Source organism: Parasteatoda tepidariorum, chromosome 7 (assembly GCF_043381705.1).
Source record: "Parasteatoda tepidariorum isolate YZ-2023 chromosome 7, CAS_Ptep_4.0, whole genome shotgun sequence".
NCBI classification, from domain to species: Eukaryota; Metazoa; Arthropoda; class Arachnida; order Araneae; family Theridiidae; genus Parasteatoda; species Parasteatoda tepidariorum.
In genome coordinates, this window is record NC_092210.1 from 41,888,382 (window position 1) to 41,905,548 (window position 17,167).

The window sequence follows — 17,167 nt, forward strand, 5'->3', positions numbered from 1 at the left end:
ATACACGAAAATGTTTTTACACTGCTATTGCAGTAACAATAAGTAAATATACTTTCAGACCAATATTTAATCAAAATCTGTAATCAACTAAAATAATTTAATAATCAAATAGTTTTGAAGTAGAATTTCAATAATCTTAGTAAAAAACAGTGAAAATGCAGTTTAAAATTAGTGTACAAAAGTAATTCATTGGATAATCCCGTAATTCACTATTTAAACTATTTACTCTATCGTTGATTGCAATCAATTACTTTTAAAATTAGATGAAAGAGATGTATTAATAATTGTGAAACTACATAACTCCATCCTATAAAAATTTTATAAGTTGTTTCAGTAAGTTTCTTTTTAATAAAATGAATGAATTTCTAAATACCTGAACAGTATATATAAATAGTGGACAGCCAATAAGCCTGAACTATCAAATGTTGCGATTTTTACTAGCGTTATTAACTGAAACAGATTGTATTAAAAATATTTCAATGCTTCAAAACAATTTTACTTTAAATCCACAATTATATTCTTAGAAAAGAGGATGTTTTGAAAATACACAAAAATCAGGATGTTCAAGATAAAAATCAGGACAAATAGCACAAAAAAAGTTTTATTTGAAAATCAGGATAACTTCACACTCTGATAAGAAAAATAAGGTTTGTTTGAAAACCAGACTGAAAGAAAAATAAGACTTACCATCTTCTAATGTCTGAGCTATTTTTGAATTACTTGGAGGACCTTCAACATTTTTATAAAAGGGAACTAAGAAAAATTCGTATTTGGCAAATTTCTTCAGATCTGATAATACATAAGATGTGGACCCAGCATTCAAAACAGTAACCATATTGTATTTTTGAGATCCTCCTCCCAAATCAAGAAACCTAATATAAAATCCTTCAATAAAACCGGAAGAGCCTTGTATCTAATGAAACAGAAGAAAAAAAAGACATAAGAGAATATATATATATTAGTTGCTTTTAACAATTTTAGCAAAATAGTAAAGAAACGAAAGATGCTCAACATTTGCTTATGATTAAGAAATAACTATTTATATAAAAGGTAAAATAACATGTTCCATCATTAAAAACAAAAATATCAAACAAAAGTACAGTTCAGAGACAGAGAAGCAAGGTAGATAACATTTATACATTTTTATAACAAGAAAATATGGGAAAAAATTATTATATTAATTATTAATAAAAATTAATTCTGATAACTGATTTTAAAAGTTTTACTTCACTATGACTTGAGAAAAAAATATTGATATTGGATGGAAAATTAAGAAACTAAAATTAAGCAATTTTCCATTAGATTTTAAAAAACGAAGTATAGAATATTAAATAAGTCATGTAAAAGTAAAGAAATAAGCAATATTTCTCAACATTATTCAAAATAATTTTTCTATTGAGTTGTTTTAATGTAATAAAATCGTTTTCACATACTTTCCACATCATCTTTACAGCAGTTGAGCTTATGGCATTTACCGATTGTAAAAATATTACTATATCACTCAAATGAGACCGGGCTTCAGCTAAATTATAATTAGGAATAACAGATGAATGTCCTAAAATAAAGAAAACCAATTATAAAAATCTTGGAAGCATAATGAATCAAAACTACAAATGTAGTTTTAAGCAACAAATCACTCTTTTACTTTAATTTTGAATCCTAAATTGTTAATTTTTAGTTTTCTCATCTTATATTTTACCAGCAGTTTTAACAGAAGTGAACCATTTAACAGTACACACTATAATACAATATGAATTACATGTATGAAAAGCCTGAAATACATATCAACAATTTACAAACTGATAACATACAAATAAAAAGGGTTAAAGAAATCTCATTATTACAAATCATTTGTGAAATTTATCCTTTACAGAAAAACTATTTTAAATTAGAAACTTGAAAAAATATGATGCTATCCCACCAGCAAAAGAAATGAATGATAAGAAGACTTTAAATAAAAGTATTACTTGCAATACAGGATTTCAGGAAATTTAAAACTTTTTTTAAAATTTGATTAAAATTTAATAACGAAAACCATTTTACAAATTTTTTTTAAAAATAGAATTTGAGTTTTGAGGACATTGCAAAATATTTTTTATGTTTTTATGCACAGATTATCACAAATATTGTTAAAGAATTAATAAATAAAATAAAATGAAACAAAGAACATAATTACTAAATTTCTGATAATTTTTTTTTTAAACTTCAGAAGCTTTTATTTATTTTTTATAAACTGACCATAAAAAATCAGTAATAGAAAAATCTTTTTTCCATACCATGAGTGTGAATGACTTCAGAAATCGGACTTGGATAACTTAATCCATGTGAATTTTCAGCTCGGATAAGAAATGTATATTTAGTGTCAGGTCTGAGATTAGAGGCAACAAAGGATTCCTTAGGTACTCGATGAGCAAGTACAACCCAACCACTCTGAAGATCACTACTGTAATACTCAACTAAAAAAAAAAGCAAGTTTTAACTATAATTACAAAAATTCACTCAAAAGCATCAAATATAATTAAGTATATATATAAAAAAAATATTTATGACTTTTTTTAAAGTAAAAGTAATAAATATTAAACTTTTACAAAGCACTTATTTTTCAGTTAAAATATTTAAGTTTCTTCATTTTTATTTAAAATATTGTCTGAACCACTCTTAAGCTAATTGCTCTAAAACTTAACTGAAAAAATACTAATACAAAAATCTACTAATACAAAAATTTACTAAAAAGCTTCATATATATATTGGTAAAAAAAACATCTGAGATTATTTTTAAAGAAAAGAGATATTTTTAAAGTACTTTTCTTCAATTTTATTATTTCAGTTTTTATTTGTTAATTAAAATATTGTGAAAAAGGTTAAAAAATTGTCTGTTTCTTATTTAACAAAAGCCTATCAGAGTAAAGAAACAGCACAAGACAGAGTCAACTGCAACATTTTGAAACTAACCAACTTGATGTTAAATGCTAATTATAAATTTTGATTTTTATTAAATATATTTTATAATATTCACAACAAATTGAAATTAACAAGCATGATATGCTGTTAGAAAAATCTTATACATGGTTCCCATTCAATTTAAGAAAAAAAAAATCATTGACTCTTCCAGGTATAGCAGGTAAATTTCATTGAAAATTGATCATATTTTTATCTATACAAAGCTATTTTTATCAGAAAACTTTGATCTTTTCATATATGTAATGCCAAATATTAGAGCTTGTGAGCAAAAAAAAAAAAAAAAAAAAAAAAAAAAAAAAAAAAAAAAAAAAAAAAAAAACACTATTGAATGATGATGGAAATGTAAGCAATTTGTCTAAAATGTGAAATTTTTATAACATAAAATTGCAATAGATGTTAGAATTATTTAACTTGAATCTCAACAACTGATTACTGTTACTGGCAATTCTAAGTTAGGTTATTTTCCAGGCATAATGCAGGAATTTTTCAGATTTTTGTAAAAAATTGCCACTTTCCCTGACTATTCAATACTGCTTTTAAAAATCAAAATAAAATTCCCAGACAATTCCAGGTATTATCTATTCTCCCTGACTCATGTCATAGCATCAAAAACATTTAGTGAACGTTATGAACATATAGCATGTAAAGCAATGTCATAAAAAATTTTTGCTTGTAGACTACAATAAAATTGAAAATAATAAGTATTCATTCATAAAATTTATGTTAAAAATCATGATAATTCTACACTTGGAACTAAATGAGAAATATAAGGTTCTGTTAACCAAATACAGATTTAATGCATGTTATGTTAATAGAATAAAAAGAAGAATGTTCAATACACTTTGCGTATATTTTTAAATACAGCGAAATCTCCAAGAAAGACCACCTCTGTGTTGAGACCTCCTCTATTTGCGATCACTTTAGGGAGGCACAGAGTTTTCTCCTTAGACTCTGTGTAGATGCTAAGCTTTAAGAGAGACCATCAAAATCTCTCACAGCAACCGGGAAAACCTTCGCCCAAATACAGAATCGCCCAATACAGAATTCGCCCAAATACAGGTCAAATAAGAAAACACGAAAAATTTCAAAATAAAAAAATATTAACAAAACAAATAATAAGTGAATTCAAATGTATTCAAAATATTTGGGTGAGGCTCTTATTTAGAGAGCTCTTCTTGATGATAACTGAAAAATATTGACAACCTCGTGTTACACTCGGAGTGTACTAAAGATGATGTTATCAATGATTTAGTTCTGGAGTTAAAAGTTAAATTAGGAAAAAAAAGTTCTTTTAGAAAAAACTTAACATCTCAAACAAATAAACATATAATTTTTTTAAAAATAAATGATTTTTTATGATATAAAATTAAATGCGAGCTCCAACAAAAAACATAATTGCTTATTTAAGTCATATAAAACTTTAAACAAACCAATTTTTTAAACATAATTTCAATTTTAAAAATAACACACGTAAATAAAATAAAATTTTGAACAATAATTAAAAGTAAATTACGTTTTCCAATCTATTCATTTAAATATAAATAAAAATATCAATTCAACCTGTGTAGCCAGTAATCTGGGATGCTCCAATTTTTGAACCTTTCTTCCAAGATAATGTTACAGATGTTTCTGTAATGTTTGAAGGAGAAGGTTTTGATGGGGGACTTGGAAATGTTGAAGGATCAGGCATTCTGTGAAATATAACATTTGGGTTTCTGGGAGCTGTAAAAAGATTTCTTTTTAATAATTTGTGCAGTAACAAAAGGCGATGAAAAAAAATAGAAATGTAATAACAGTTTATTATTTCCAGCGAAACAATATAGTAATATATAACCGTACACAATATAATAACTAATAAAAATTACGACTTAGACATATTATGACCGTTTGAATTTTAGATACATCGCATTTTATTGTCGAAAAATAGTCTAATATTGAAATTATCTGTGGATGTGTTCATATATATATATACACACACACAATATGAGTAAATCCAGTAATTTTATTTTTCAGAAATATAAATATCTGCATGTAAAAATATATGAAAAGTTACTATAGTAAAAAAGTAATTAACTTAGGAAATTTTTATGATAACTATTTCATTGTTTACACCAGTGTTCCATAAACTATTTTAACCAAATCCTTACCAAAAACTGAGTATTTTATTTTTATGAGAAAGTTGTTATTCAATTTGCGTTAATCAAATATAAAAAGGTATAAATGCAAAAAATATTAAACTTAAAATTTTTTTTTTGACAAAATGTAATAATAAATATCAAGACTTAAATGAGATAAAAAGATTTTTGAATGGGAAAAGGTTGAAATTATTGGTAAAAACTTTAACACTTACGAGTCTGTGCTTCGCCACTTTTAATGTTATTAAGAAACAAAAAATACATATCATGCACTCTTTTTTATAAATAAAACTTCTGCTACTAAAGTTTTTAATAATTATACCTATTTGTTTCCGTTAAGCATAGGTTCTTTAAAAAAATAACAATAATAATGACTTGTATCACAGACCATTTCGAACTCTTTCACAGATAACTGGTTTAAGTAGAAATACTTATTAGTGATAATTGAATATACGTTAATCTAATTTTTCTTCTCATTGTGAGACTTACAAGCAACTTTAAGAGTGGCACTCCAAGATGTTTCCCCACTCTCACTTGAAGCTGTGCAAGTATAAAGACCGGAATCTTCTGGTTGAACAGCTGGAAATGAAATAAACAGAATGCATTAAATAACTCATAAAATCCAATACAATATACATATTTATATATAAGCTGAGAAAAAACTTAGAACCTAGTAATATGCAAAATTCTATAATAATGGAAAAATTTTAAAATATAATAAATACCTACATATTTGCTTTGCTTTAAAAAAGAAAATAGCGGTTTCATTTGATAACAATTGGTGAGTTGACTTTAAAACGATGTAAAATTAAAAATGGAATGAGTGAAATGTTTTATTAACTGAGTTTTTTTTTCCCACTAAAATAACAGAGCTCTATTTCATCACAATAATAGGGCCCAAGTGATCAAATCAAATTAACATTAGCAGCCCTATAGCTCAAAACAGTATCATCATAAATAAATGATAATAGCCTAAAATAGAGGTTCCTAATTTTCCTCGGCTATGGAACCCTAAAAGATCATCCTTCTTACATGGAACATCGACTTTATAAATAAGGTCAAAAACGAGAGCATTAACCTATAAAAGACTACTCAATTTTGAAAATATTTAATTACAGAAATGAAGTTTTGTCCTCCTTTTATTATTAATAGTCTTAGGTTTTATATCTGACAGTTAATTTTATAGTCCCAAAGCTGTATATAGTCTAGTTATAAATTTGTTTGTGGTGTATATACATAAGCTGAAAATGAATAAAATATTATGATGTAGATCCACTAAGTCTCATTAATAGGATATATAAATATAACAGTGCAAAATAAAGTTAATATTCACTATTTTTAAGCATTAACCATGTTGGTTTTTCTTATATTTGCGAATCAGTACTTACAATCAATTTGCAACGTTCCTGAATCAAGGATGACAAATCTGGGATTACTGGACTGTAAAGGAGAAGCATCTGAATACCATCTTATGATTGGTGGAGGTTCACCAGTTGCCTCACAAGGTAGCATGGCTACAGTATTTAAGGGTAAAGTTTGATTAGCAGGTCCTAGTTTTATGACCGGGGCAGGTAGATCTCCTATAGCTATAAATAGTTAATAAGATAATTATTAATTCAAATCACATAAAACAAATATTCATAATAAGTGATATTTGGCGATTTGTGTAGTAATAGTAATACTTTATATTTCATTTGAGATGTAATTAATTTTCTTTACAAATTCATGTGTTCTTTGCAAATCTATATAGGATAATGTAACAACCAATAAAAATAAACTAAAATAAAATTAAAATTTTATCAATTTTCTAAAAATAAAACATTTAAAAATCGTCTCTATCAGTTAAAAAATAAAAATAGAATTAAGGTAAAATTTACTTTTAAGTGATGAAAATTTTTTCTCTCACCAAAATATAATTTAAATGCTTATGACCCTAAATTTTGTTTTCATATGCCATTTGTTTGTTATGGATATAACTAGAAAAAATAAAATTATGGTAATTATTTCCATTCATGTTTTTAGAAATTGTTACTGTCCTAGGGTACAAAACTTTCCCCAAACTGCTGCCATTTTACATTTCTAAATTATAACTAGTTGTGTTTAAAAATGGATATTTTGTAGCAAAACTTACTTTCCAATGCACATTTCCATTTGCATGGTTTAAAAATTGTTTCTCCCATTATACATACTTATACACTTAAACTAGATAATAATATTTTGATCTTATTTAACAGTTTATCTAAAATCATAACTTCTTTAAATTGAAAAAAAATTACCTGTAACTTCCAAATAAGCTTTAGTCATTGAAGATCCAATGCCGGAAAGAACTGAACAAATATAATAACCATCATCTTCTTTTCTGACACCAGATATTGTTAGAGTTCCTTCTCGATTGACAGCAAATCTTCCATAGGATCTTTCAGGAAACATTAAAACCTAAAGAGAAGTTCAATAGATAATTTTTAGATTCATGTAAAGATAAAATTAAATGTAGAGTTGATTAGATGATAATTGTAAGGAGAAAAAACATGAGGCATAAAAATTCAAAATAAATTTAAAAATTGACATTTGTAAATGTAAATGCTGTTATGACTAACACTATTAGAATTAGAAAATGTACAATAGTGATAAAAATATATTTGTTTTTTAATGATAAGACCAATCCAAGTCAAAATCTCAATAAGATGGTAATTAAGCTTTCAGGCTTCTTAAGAAAAATGGCTTATTAACATAAATATTGATTAAATCCAGAAGCTTTTAATCAGAAGAGCGTTAAAATCCAGTAAACCCAATAAAATCCCAGATCATAAATCTTAAGAAATCAAATATTAAGTCTTGTGAATCAAATAACACATTTAAATTTCTTGAATCAAATTAGAATTTATAAAACATTATTATCAGAATTTGTTAATTTAAAGCAGCTTAATTTAAATCAACCTAAAAATTTACAAAGCATTCAGACACTTTGGATTTCTTAACATTGCAAATAGTATTTCAGTAGCTTAAGATTGCCTTTTCTTTAAATGTGATTTTTTTTTAATAAATGATGGGTATTTAAAATTATTCTATATAGAAATATTTATAAAAATAAAAATAATACATAAAGCACAATTATTTATTTTGTCATAGCTAATATTGAAAAAAAAAAATTGCTTTCAAGTTGTAATTTATAACACATTTCTATTTCATTTTCAATTCATTTTAATCATGCATCACTATAAAATAATTTTTAATACAGCAACATTATTTGAATTGCATTGTTATGATTTATTTTTAATAATATTTTACTTATTATTACATTTATAAAATTTAATTAATTATAAATTTAAATCTTTAAAATATTTCAAAAAAAATCTGATTTAAATAAAAAGAAATGCTTTAAATCAGAGAGATCAGATTTTTTTTGATTATTTAAAAAAATAGTATAACCCCTGCTTATTATAGAACGAAATGTAAACTCGTGTTTTGAATGATAAATTGATCGAATCATGATCTACGGGATTTAAAAAATGTTTTTAGCTATAAAATGGGCAAAACGATGAATCGTTACAACTAATAATACTGCTATAATTATGCATTATCATTAATACTAATTATTGTACTAAAAACGTAAAGTGACATTAAAAAATTATTTCAGTTTTAAAAAGTAGCATAACATTAATACCTGATTTCCTTCTTTAGTCCAAAATATTGAAGGTGGTGGATTTCCAGTTGCAGCACATTCAAATTTAGCTATTCCATTTAATCCAATCCTCTGATCCTTGGGTCGTGAAAGAAAATTAGGGCGAGCTAGAGATAGAAATAGAACTATAAGTAGATTCAGACTATAAAAATATAAAGCAAATGAATTAAATCTAATAACAAATTAACAGTCTAATAATAAACGATTTTTTTTTGACTGGTTCACTAATTGAAGATACCTAAGAGGTCATGTGACCAACCTCATACAACTCATTGTGTCGAAAAAGTTTAGCAAATCTCATTAATTAAAATAAACTTTTTAATGGCAAATCATATTATAGCTAATTCAATAACAAATACTCTTCTCCCAACTGAACCTGAATATTTCCTTTTCACATATCTTCTGCAAAAAGTTCAAAAATTTTTACAAAACGAGTTAAAAAATGAAAGATTCATAAAAATAAAGCAAAATACTAGCAAGAAAAAAATGTGTACAAAATAATAAAGAGCATAAATATTGAAAAAAAAAACTACTTTATTATTAATGGTTTAAATATAATATATAAAAAATAATACATTTTTTTTTCTATAGATTTGTTTAATTTTTTATAGTTAAGGAAATTCCCCTAAATTAATGCAATTCTGAATCAGTTACGTCTTTCTGGGTTTGTAAAATGAAATTTAGCTTGATATAGTTACCATGTCAAAATTAAAAACTCTTCATATTTAACACAATAAGTTTAATTTCAAATTTTAGTAATTTTCAATACGTCTCTCTGCTTTAAATTTTGTTTATGGTTTTAATTTATTATTTAGTATTTTTCTATTTAGTAAGGTAGAAAAATGACGATTTTCTTTTATATTATTGTTAATCTGTATATTATTGTTGATAATTTAATCTTTCTAATATTATGTATTACTGTTGTTCTAAATATGCTAATACTTATATCTTTATTACTGCATCCTAAATTCTAATTCAGAGAAAAAAGAATTAAAGCTGCAAACATTAAAGCAATAATTACTCGTATAAAAAAAGTATAAACTGCAATAGAAATGAATGAACACTAAGTATGGAAGAAAGACTTGAATCAAATTTTACTAATTGTATTATAACCTATACAGCCACCATTCTCATCTGCAACCAATTTTGAGATTTTGCTAGTAATAAATATTTAAACTTTGTTTAGATAAAGGAACTCTAATTTTTGTAGACTAAAATTCTCAAAGTCAGGTACTAAGAATTATTTTAACTACTCTTAACAATTATACATACAATGCATTTTAAAAAGAGAATTAAACTGTTGGTATCTGTAAATTAAGTTACAAAATAAATAAATGAACTTACAATGAACAGTTAAAGAAACTTNTAGTCCATTGATTCTTCTCAAGACTGATTTCAGTCCCCAGGACTGAAGAGTGGCACCCATGGTTATATCTCTCTGGCTTTGTAAAATGAAATTTAGCTTGATGTCAGCTTTAGCTTACCATGTCAAAATTAAAAACTCTTCATATTTTACACATTAAGTTTAATTTCAAATTTTAGTAATTTTCCATATGTCTCTCTGCTTTAAATTTTGTTTATGGTTTTAATTTATTATTTAGTAAGGTAGAAAAATGACAATTTTCTTTTATATTATTGTTAATCTGTATATTATTGTTGATAATTTAATCTTTCTAATATTATGTACCACTGCTGTTCTAAACATGCTAATCCTCTTAACTTTATTATTGTGTCCTAAATTCTAATTCAGAGAAAAAAGAATAAAGCAGCAAACATTAAAACAATTATTACCCATATAAAAAAAAGTATAAACTTCAGTGGGCAAAACGATGAATGAACACTAAGTACGGAAGCAAGATTAGAGTTATTATGAATGAACACTAAGTATGGAAGCAAGATTTGAGTTAAATTTTACGAAGTATTGTAACTGATACAGAAATCATTCTCATCTGCAACCAATTTTGAGATTTCGCTAGTAATAAACATTTAAACTTTGTTTAGATAAAGGAACTCTAATTTTTGTGGACTAAAATTTTCAAAGTCATGTACTAAGAATTATTTGAACTACTCTTTAACAATTATACATACAATGCATTTTAGAAAGAGATTTAAACTGTTGGTATCTGTAAATTAAGTTACAAAAAAAATGAATGAACTTACAATGAACAGTTAAAGAAACTTCGGATGAAATTGTTCCCACTGAGTTTTCCGCTTCACATACATAAGTACCCTCATCAATAATGCTTGCATTTTTAATAATCAAACTACTATCTTTGGAGACTTCAGCTCTATTTTNAAAAAAAAAAAAAAAAAAAAATAATCAGATCATATTGAACTATTACATACATAAAAAATATATACATGACTGAAAAAGTCAATGCAAAGAAATAGTCAAAACTTACCTTCCAGGTGCAATTTTATTGTCTTTCCTTCTCCAAGTAACTGAAGGAGGTGGATCTCCTTCAACATCACAAGGAAAGGAAACATCAGCTCCAGATAATACAGTAAGATGCTCCGGCTCCTTCACAAAAAATGGTTTCACTGACAAGAACAAAAGTTATTATTAAAAATTCGAGTAGTTTTCAATAAGGTTTAAAAGTTTCTTTGAACAGTAATGTTTAAGCTACTTTTTTTTCTCTTAATTTATATGAAAATCAGTGGGTTTCCAAACCTTTACGCTTTCTCCTGTCAACCAAACTCAACTGAAGAAGGGGTCGAGATAGAAAAATAAAATTCTAACTACGCTTTTAATCCTCCTTATTTAATTTTCTCAGATAAACTGATGGCAGACATTCACTCTGCTCAGCAGTACCTTTCAATGAATGTAAAATACAAGGCTGCCACCCAATCAGAATGGGAGAAATAAAATGTGGGGTATTTTAGATTCCTTCTATATATTATCTATATATTTTTATATATATTCTTTTATAAAAATTATTCTATATATTTTTATATATTATTCTATATATTTTTCAGACAAAATTCTACCAAAGCAATTCTGCAAAAAGCACTTTTTGAAAGATAGTTAAAAAGTATACGGTAATTTGATTTTTGCACCTAACGCTAAAAAAATTTTTTTTTTAGCTTCATCCAAATCGATTTTCATATGTTTAAACCGTAATAAATTACATTTTAATTAAATATAAATACTAAGAGATGTATAGCTATAAATAATTTACTCAAAGCCAAAATTGAACAATAATATTTAAGTTATTAGAAAAAAAAATAGAAATTCAATAAAATGCAATTTTTAATAAAGTGACCCCTTCATTTTCCTATTGTTTTAAAAAGGTATTGTGCTATAGAACAATACTATATCATTAAAAAGAAGAAGAAAAAATATCAAGAAAATACAAATTGAAAATTTATACCTAAAATCCAAGATGGTGAGGGTCGGAGCCTCTTAAGAAATTATACAAATCAATCGTTTAAAAATTAAGTATGCACAAAAATAAATTTAAAAAGTCAACAAAAAATAAAATTAATACGTGGAAAGCGACAAATTGGGGGGTGACATTAAAGAGGGTGCCCCTAATTCAAAAAATTTAAGAGACATTAAGAAATGTACAACTAAAAAAGTTATAACATATAATTTTTCAACTAGACATATCATATGTTTGGAATTCATTTGTTGAAGTTTATATGCTTAAAAACCAGAAATGGCTATACTGTATCAATCAAAGTTTAAAAGTAACTACTATTATTTATTTATTTTTAAGTAAAGAATATAATCTTACTGTCTTCATGAGCTATAATAAATTTAAGTTACATTAACTGTCTAAATATTAGAAAGCTGAAACAAATATAATCTTAGAATATTTATTGACCAAGCATTATTTTTTTTCTCTTTATTAATTTAACATTTCTAACATTTTGTGCTAAATTTATTGATATTTTAAGCAATTTTTTTTTTTTTTTTACATTACTATATCATCTGCTAATAGGAGTTAATAAATTGATAATTCCAAAAATACTTCTTATATTTCATTTAAAGTTAGTAGCCAGATTTTACAACAATAAATAAGCACCTTTTAAGCACTCAAAAAATATTTTTAATCACTTTTCAAAAGATAAAAAAATTCATAATTAGGATCTGTACAGTAATAAAAATTATTTTTTACTGTAATTCGTTTAAAGTTCTTTATTTTATAATCATAGAATCAACAAAATTCAAAAACATTTTCTTTACGTAATCATAAAAACAACTAGTTTCTGATAAATATTGCACAGATAATTGTGAACATCATGCATTTTTTTGTAATTTATGATGACAATCGAGATGGCAATGAAAAAATTTCTTTTTAAAAGGTAGAAAATTAAGCACTTTTTACAAACCCCGAATAAAAAAAGCACCTTTAAGGGATTTTAGAAAACGTAAATCAAACATAAGCACTTTTTAAGAATTCTAAGCACCATGTAATACTTAGAAAGTTACAAAAAAAAGTCAAAAATAAAAATACTAAATAAACAAAATACCATGGACTGCCATGTGGACAGGCAGGGATTCTCTGATTCCAGCCATGTTTTCCGCAACGCATGCATACCTCCCCTCATCACTCTGACGGACTTCAGATATAACAAGGTTTCCAGGTGGTACAATGCGAATTCTACCTTTTCCTGTATTAATTACTTCGCCATCTTTGCGCCAGCGCACAGTAGGTTCAGGGTGTCCTTTTGGAGGAGTACACTCAAGAGTCGCAATTTCTCCAACAGCAGCAGCAACAGCTTTTGGAACAACTCGAAAATCTTCTCTGAGTACTAAAGAATAAAGGTTTATGTTAAGTATATCCTAAGTAAATTACAAAACAAAGGACTTCAGTAAGTTTATAAACATCAAAGAAATCTTAAATTTAGTTATGAAATAATCACCAAAAATTATGGAAAAAAAATCTAGTTAACATACTGAAAGTAGTATTTTAAAATTTTGCTAAAACTGTACTATGAATTTTTTAAACAAAATTTGAAATAGAAATTCCTTAACAATAATCAGCAATTATAAATAAACTTGAAGTAATACATTTTCCCTTTCAGATTAACGGTCATTTAATTAAATTACAACCATTGATTAGAATGAAAATATTTCAATAAATATTTATTTTCTAAGCATTATAGAGATGACTTTTTTTTTTTTGCAGTTTAGTTTGAGTTACCTTAAGTGTTTTGATATGTAGTATAATAATCTCAGCATGCATCTTTTATTAGAATAGAATAATCAAAGCAGAACTAAAAAATGAAAATCTAACAAGATTTCAAAAGTGAAAATTAAGGCAAGTAAATATAAATTTTCATTATTTTAGTAATTGTGACATTTTTAATGTTGGAAGTTGAGTGCAATTATGAAAAATATATGTTGGATTAATTGAGAAGAAGAAATATGTATTCGGTAAGATATAATAAAACAAATTTATGCATAATGAACAGGATCTTCGACATTTGTTTATTAAAATTTAAAATTTGCTTCGCTTCTAGCTGCTTATTTCTGTCTTGTACGGGAGTTGATAGTAGGCAACAAAATATTTTACGAAAACAAAATAATAAAGCCTAAAGGTGGCGCTGAACTTCACGAATTTCTCAAATATTAAATTTCAATGATTGTGATTGGATGATAAATTCTATAATTATATTAAAATACGATTTCTTAATTAGTCTTGATTTTATAGGTTTCATATCTAGATCGGAGGAGAGATTGTGTTTTCACATCAGAAACACGTAAATTTGGGTAAAATATTATTAATTGCAAGTAATCAGTTTTTGCGATACTCAAGAATCGTAATTGTTAAGTACTACTCGTAGCTAACGGTCCCTTGTAGTTATGATTACAATTGCAGTTCAAATGTATGAATGCTTGTAATCCAAATTAAAAATTAAGTTAAATTCTATAAAATAAAAAAAGACATAATAGTTTTAACCTATTTTTACAGCTCATTTGTTGGAACAAAGATTTAAAAAATTACTCAATGAGATGATTATATTAATTTTGATATGCTTTTTAAAAATTTTCTAAGATGCTATTTGTTCTTTTTTTTTAATCTGAAGCAGAGTAACTTATTATTTTCTCAGGAGTTTTGAAAATTAGACAAAAAATATTTAGGAAATTGCACCAATACATATTTTCAAATCTAACTACATAATACATAATTATAAATTATCAATATTAAAAGTGCAAAATAAATATTTATTAACTTTAATGTGTAGTACGTTTCTTTTTACACTTAGCTAAAATTTAGGACAATTTTATGGCTTATCTTGTAAGTTTAAATAAGTTTCGAATGTAGTAACGACAATATATGAAATTCGGCATACTCTAGCATGCCTAAAATCCATCGGGAAAGTATGAAATGATTAAAAAAAATTTAATACAAGTGACAAAAAGATATACCTATGCGTATTGATAAGAAATTCTAATTCCTTTTTCCCTTTTAACGGATTTAAAAATAGGATGCCGTGAACTTAAATAAAATGACGTAAGACAACAGCTGGTAGACGCGAGCATTTTATGGGGCGACGTTGGTATTAGCGTTCACAATAAATATCAACTCAAATGAAGGTAGACATACGTGAACACATAATGTAGGAATAAAAGGAGGAGGGACAAAATGGGGACACGAAAAAAGCACCCACGTAAAAAAATTTGAAGGGGGTCACATATAGCCAACAACAGATTTGAAGAGACTTAAAGAGCTGTATCAACAGTACTCTTGGGGGCGTCATGACTTATTCCAGAATAAGACAAGAAAAAGAACTATAAAAATTTATCTTTCTCAGTAAATGGAAGTATTTCGTAGGGGATGTGTCTTCTGTCATTCTGTCCCTCTTTTAAGGGAGAATGGTTAATGCGGGTGCGAACAGAAAAATCCAAGATACCCAAGAGGGTACTGTTCTCAATTTAAGTTAGTATAAAAATACAATTTTTTTTCGAAAAAAAAAACTTAATTTTAATTGCAAGAGAAAATAAACTAAAAATACAAGACGAAAAATTTAATCACACAAAAATCTTCCAAAATTTAAATGCTTTAAAGTTATGCAACAATTTTTTCCTCAATAAATTTTAATTCTCATGATAGATAATTTTTAAATACAAATCTGGATTAAAATTTTAAGAAGTCAAGGTTACTAAGCAATGTAAAATAAATAACTCATAGCAAAGGTTATCAAGACACTGTATGTACGATTGCATTTGCAAAAATCTAAGCAATATAAAACTATCGCCAAAAAAATTTATACAAAATAAATTGTGAAGAAGATAACGTGCAACGAAAGCGAAATTTCATAAGATAAAAATAATACAGTTTTCCATTTTTTTATAGCAGAAGAGAAAATGTTTCGAGTTTAAATAAGTTTTTTAAGTCTGAAACATACCACAAAACAATAATGGTTGCAATTGTGATACATTAAAATAGAAAAATTAAAATTGAATTAAAATAGAAAAAAGTTTTTCCTTAAGTTAAACTTTACAGAGAAATCGTTTATTTAACTATTTTTAAATGAATATTGAATACGTTTGAAAAAATATTATGAGTACAATTAGGTGAAGATCGCATCTTAAAATAATTTACACAAATATTCTGAATTATTATTTTTCCGGCCGGGCTGTGAAGTGGTCAAGGAGTTGATTTCAAGTCAGAAAGGGCATTAGTTCGAACCCCGGATAAGGCAAGGATGTTTTTTCATTCTCTGTACTATCAGTCTTTACTGTGGGAGCAGCGTTGGTTCACCTAATATGGTACCCCTGAAAGAGTGGCCAATAAATCTGCCCTACTAATATGGTCCACCTAATATGGTACCCATGAAAGAGTGGCCAATAAATCTGCCCTACTGATGTGGTCCACCTAATATGGTACCCATGAAAGAGTGGCCAATAAATCTGCCCTACTGATATCTGGATGACGAATGAAATCATTTATCTTCTGCTTTAAAGTGTTATTAAGTATAACCTAAGCGTTTTTATAATTTTGTCTAACTAATTCTGTTTTCAAAAATAATATATTATATTCCTACTAATAATGTATTCCTACTTNCGTTGGTCCACCTAATATGGTACCCCTGAAAGAGTGGCCAATAAATCTGCCCTACTGATATGGCCACCTAATTTGGTACCCATGAAAGAGTGGCCAATAAATCTGCCCTACTGATATCTGAATGACGAGAGTCAATTGGATGGGCATTTGGAAATAAATCATTTATCTTCTGCTTTAAAGTGTTATTAAGTATAACCTAAGCGTTTTTATAATTTTGCCTAACTAATTCTGTTTTCAAAAATAATATATTATATTCCTACTAATAATGTATTCCTACTTAAGTATTAAGGGGAAGGGGATATACAAATATGATTCGATTCACTAACAATTACATACAATAGCTGAAATCTCATTTATAATACAGTAATTAA

General features: G+C 26.3%; 1 protein-coding gene across 6 annotated transcripts in view; it reads right to left on the reverse strand.

The window, feature by feature from the left end:
- The window catches only part of LOC107447205 (roundabout homolog 1), a 118,169-nt gene that overhangs the window by 20,582 nt on the left and 80,420 nt on the right, over positions 1 to 17,167 (reverse strand). For 4 of the 6 annotated variants that reach the window (XM_043041426.2, XM_043041429.2, XM_043041427.2 and 1 more), the window contains exons 3-13: positions 13,255 to 13,536; positions 11,181 to 11,319; positions 10,939 to 11,066; positions 8,761 to 8,885; positions 7,373 to 7,532; positions 6,485 to 6,682; positions 5,586 to 5,675; positions 4,522 to 4,683; positions 2,277 to 2,456; positions 1,434 to 1,555; positions 688 to 913 (exon numbers count right to left, since the gene is read on the reverse strand). In XM_043041426.2, coding sequence (XP_042897360.1) covers positions 688 to 913; positions 1,434 to 1,555; positions 2,277 to 2,456; positions 4,522 to 4,683; positions 5,586 to 5,675; positions 6,485 to 6,682; positions 7,373 to 7,532; positions 8,761 to 8,885; positions 10,939 to 11,066; positions 11,181 to 11,319; positions 13,255 to 13,536 — 1,812 coding nt within the window. Of the gene's footprint in view, positions 1 to 687; positions 914 to 1,433; positions 1,556 to 2,276; positions 2,457 to 4,521; positions 4,684 to 5,585; positions 5,676 to 6,484; positions 6,683 to 7,372; positions 7,533 to 8,760; positions 8,886 to 10,938; positions 11,067 to 11,180; positions 11,320 to 13,254; positions 13,537 to 13,928; positions 14,246 to 17,167 lie in introns of those variants that run through there. The other 2 variants (XM_071183340.1, XM_043041430.2) reach the window with 2 other exon arrangements.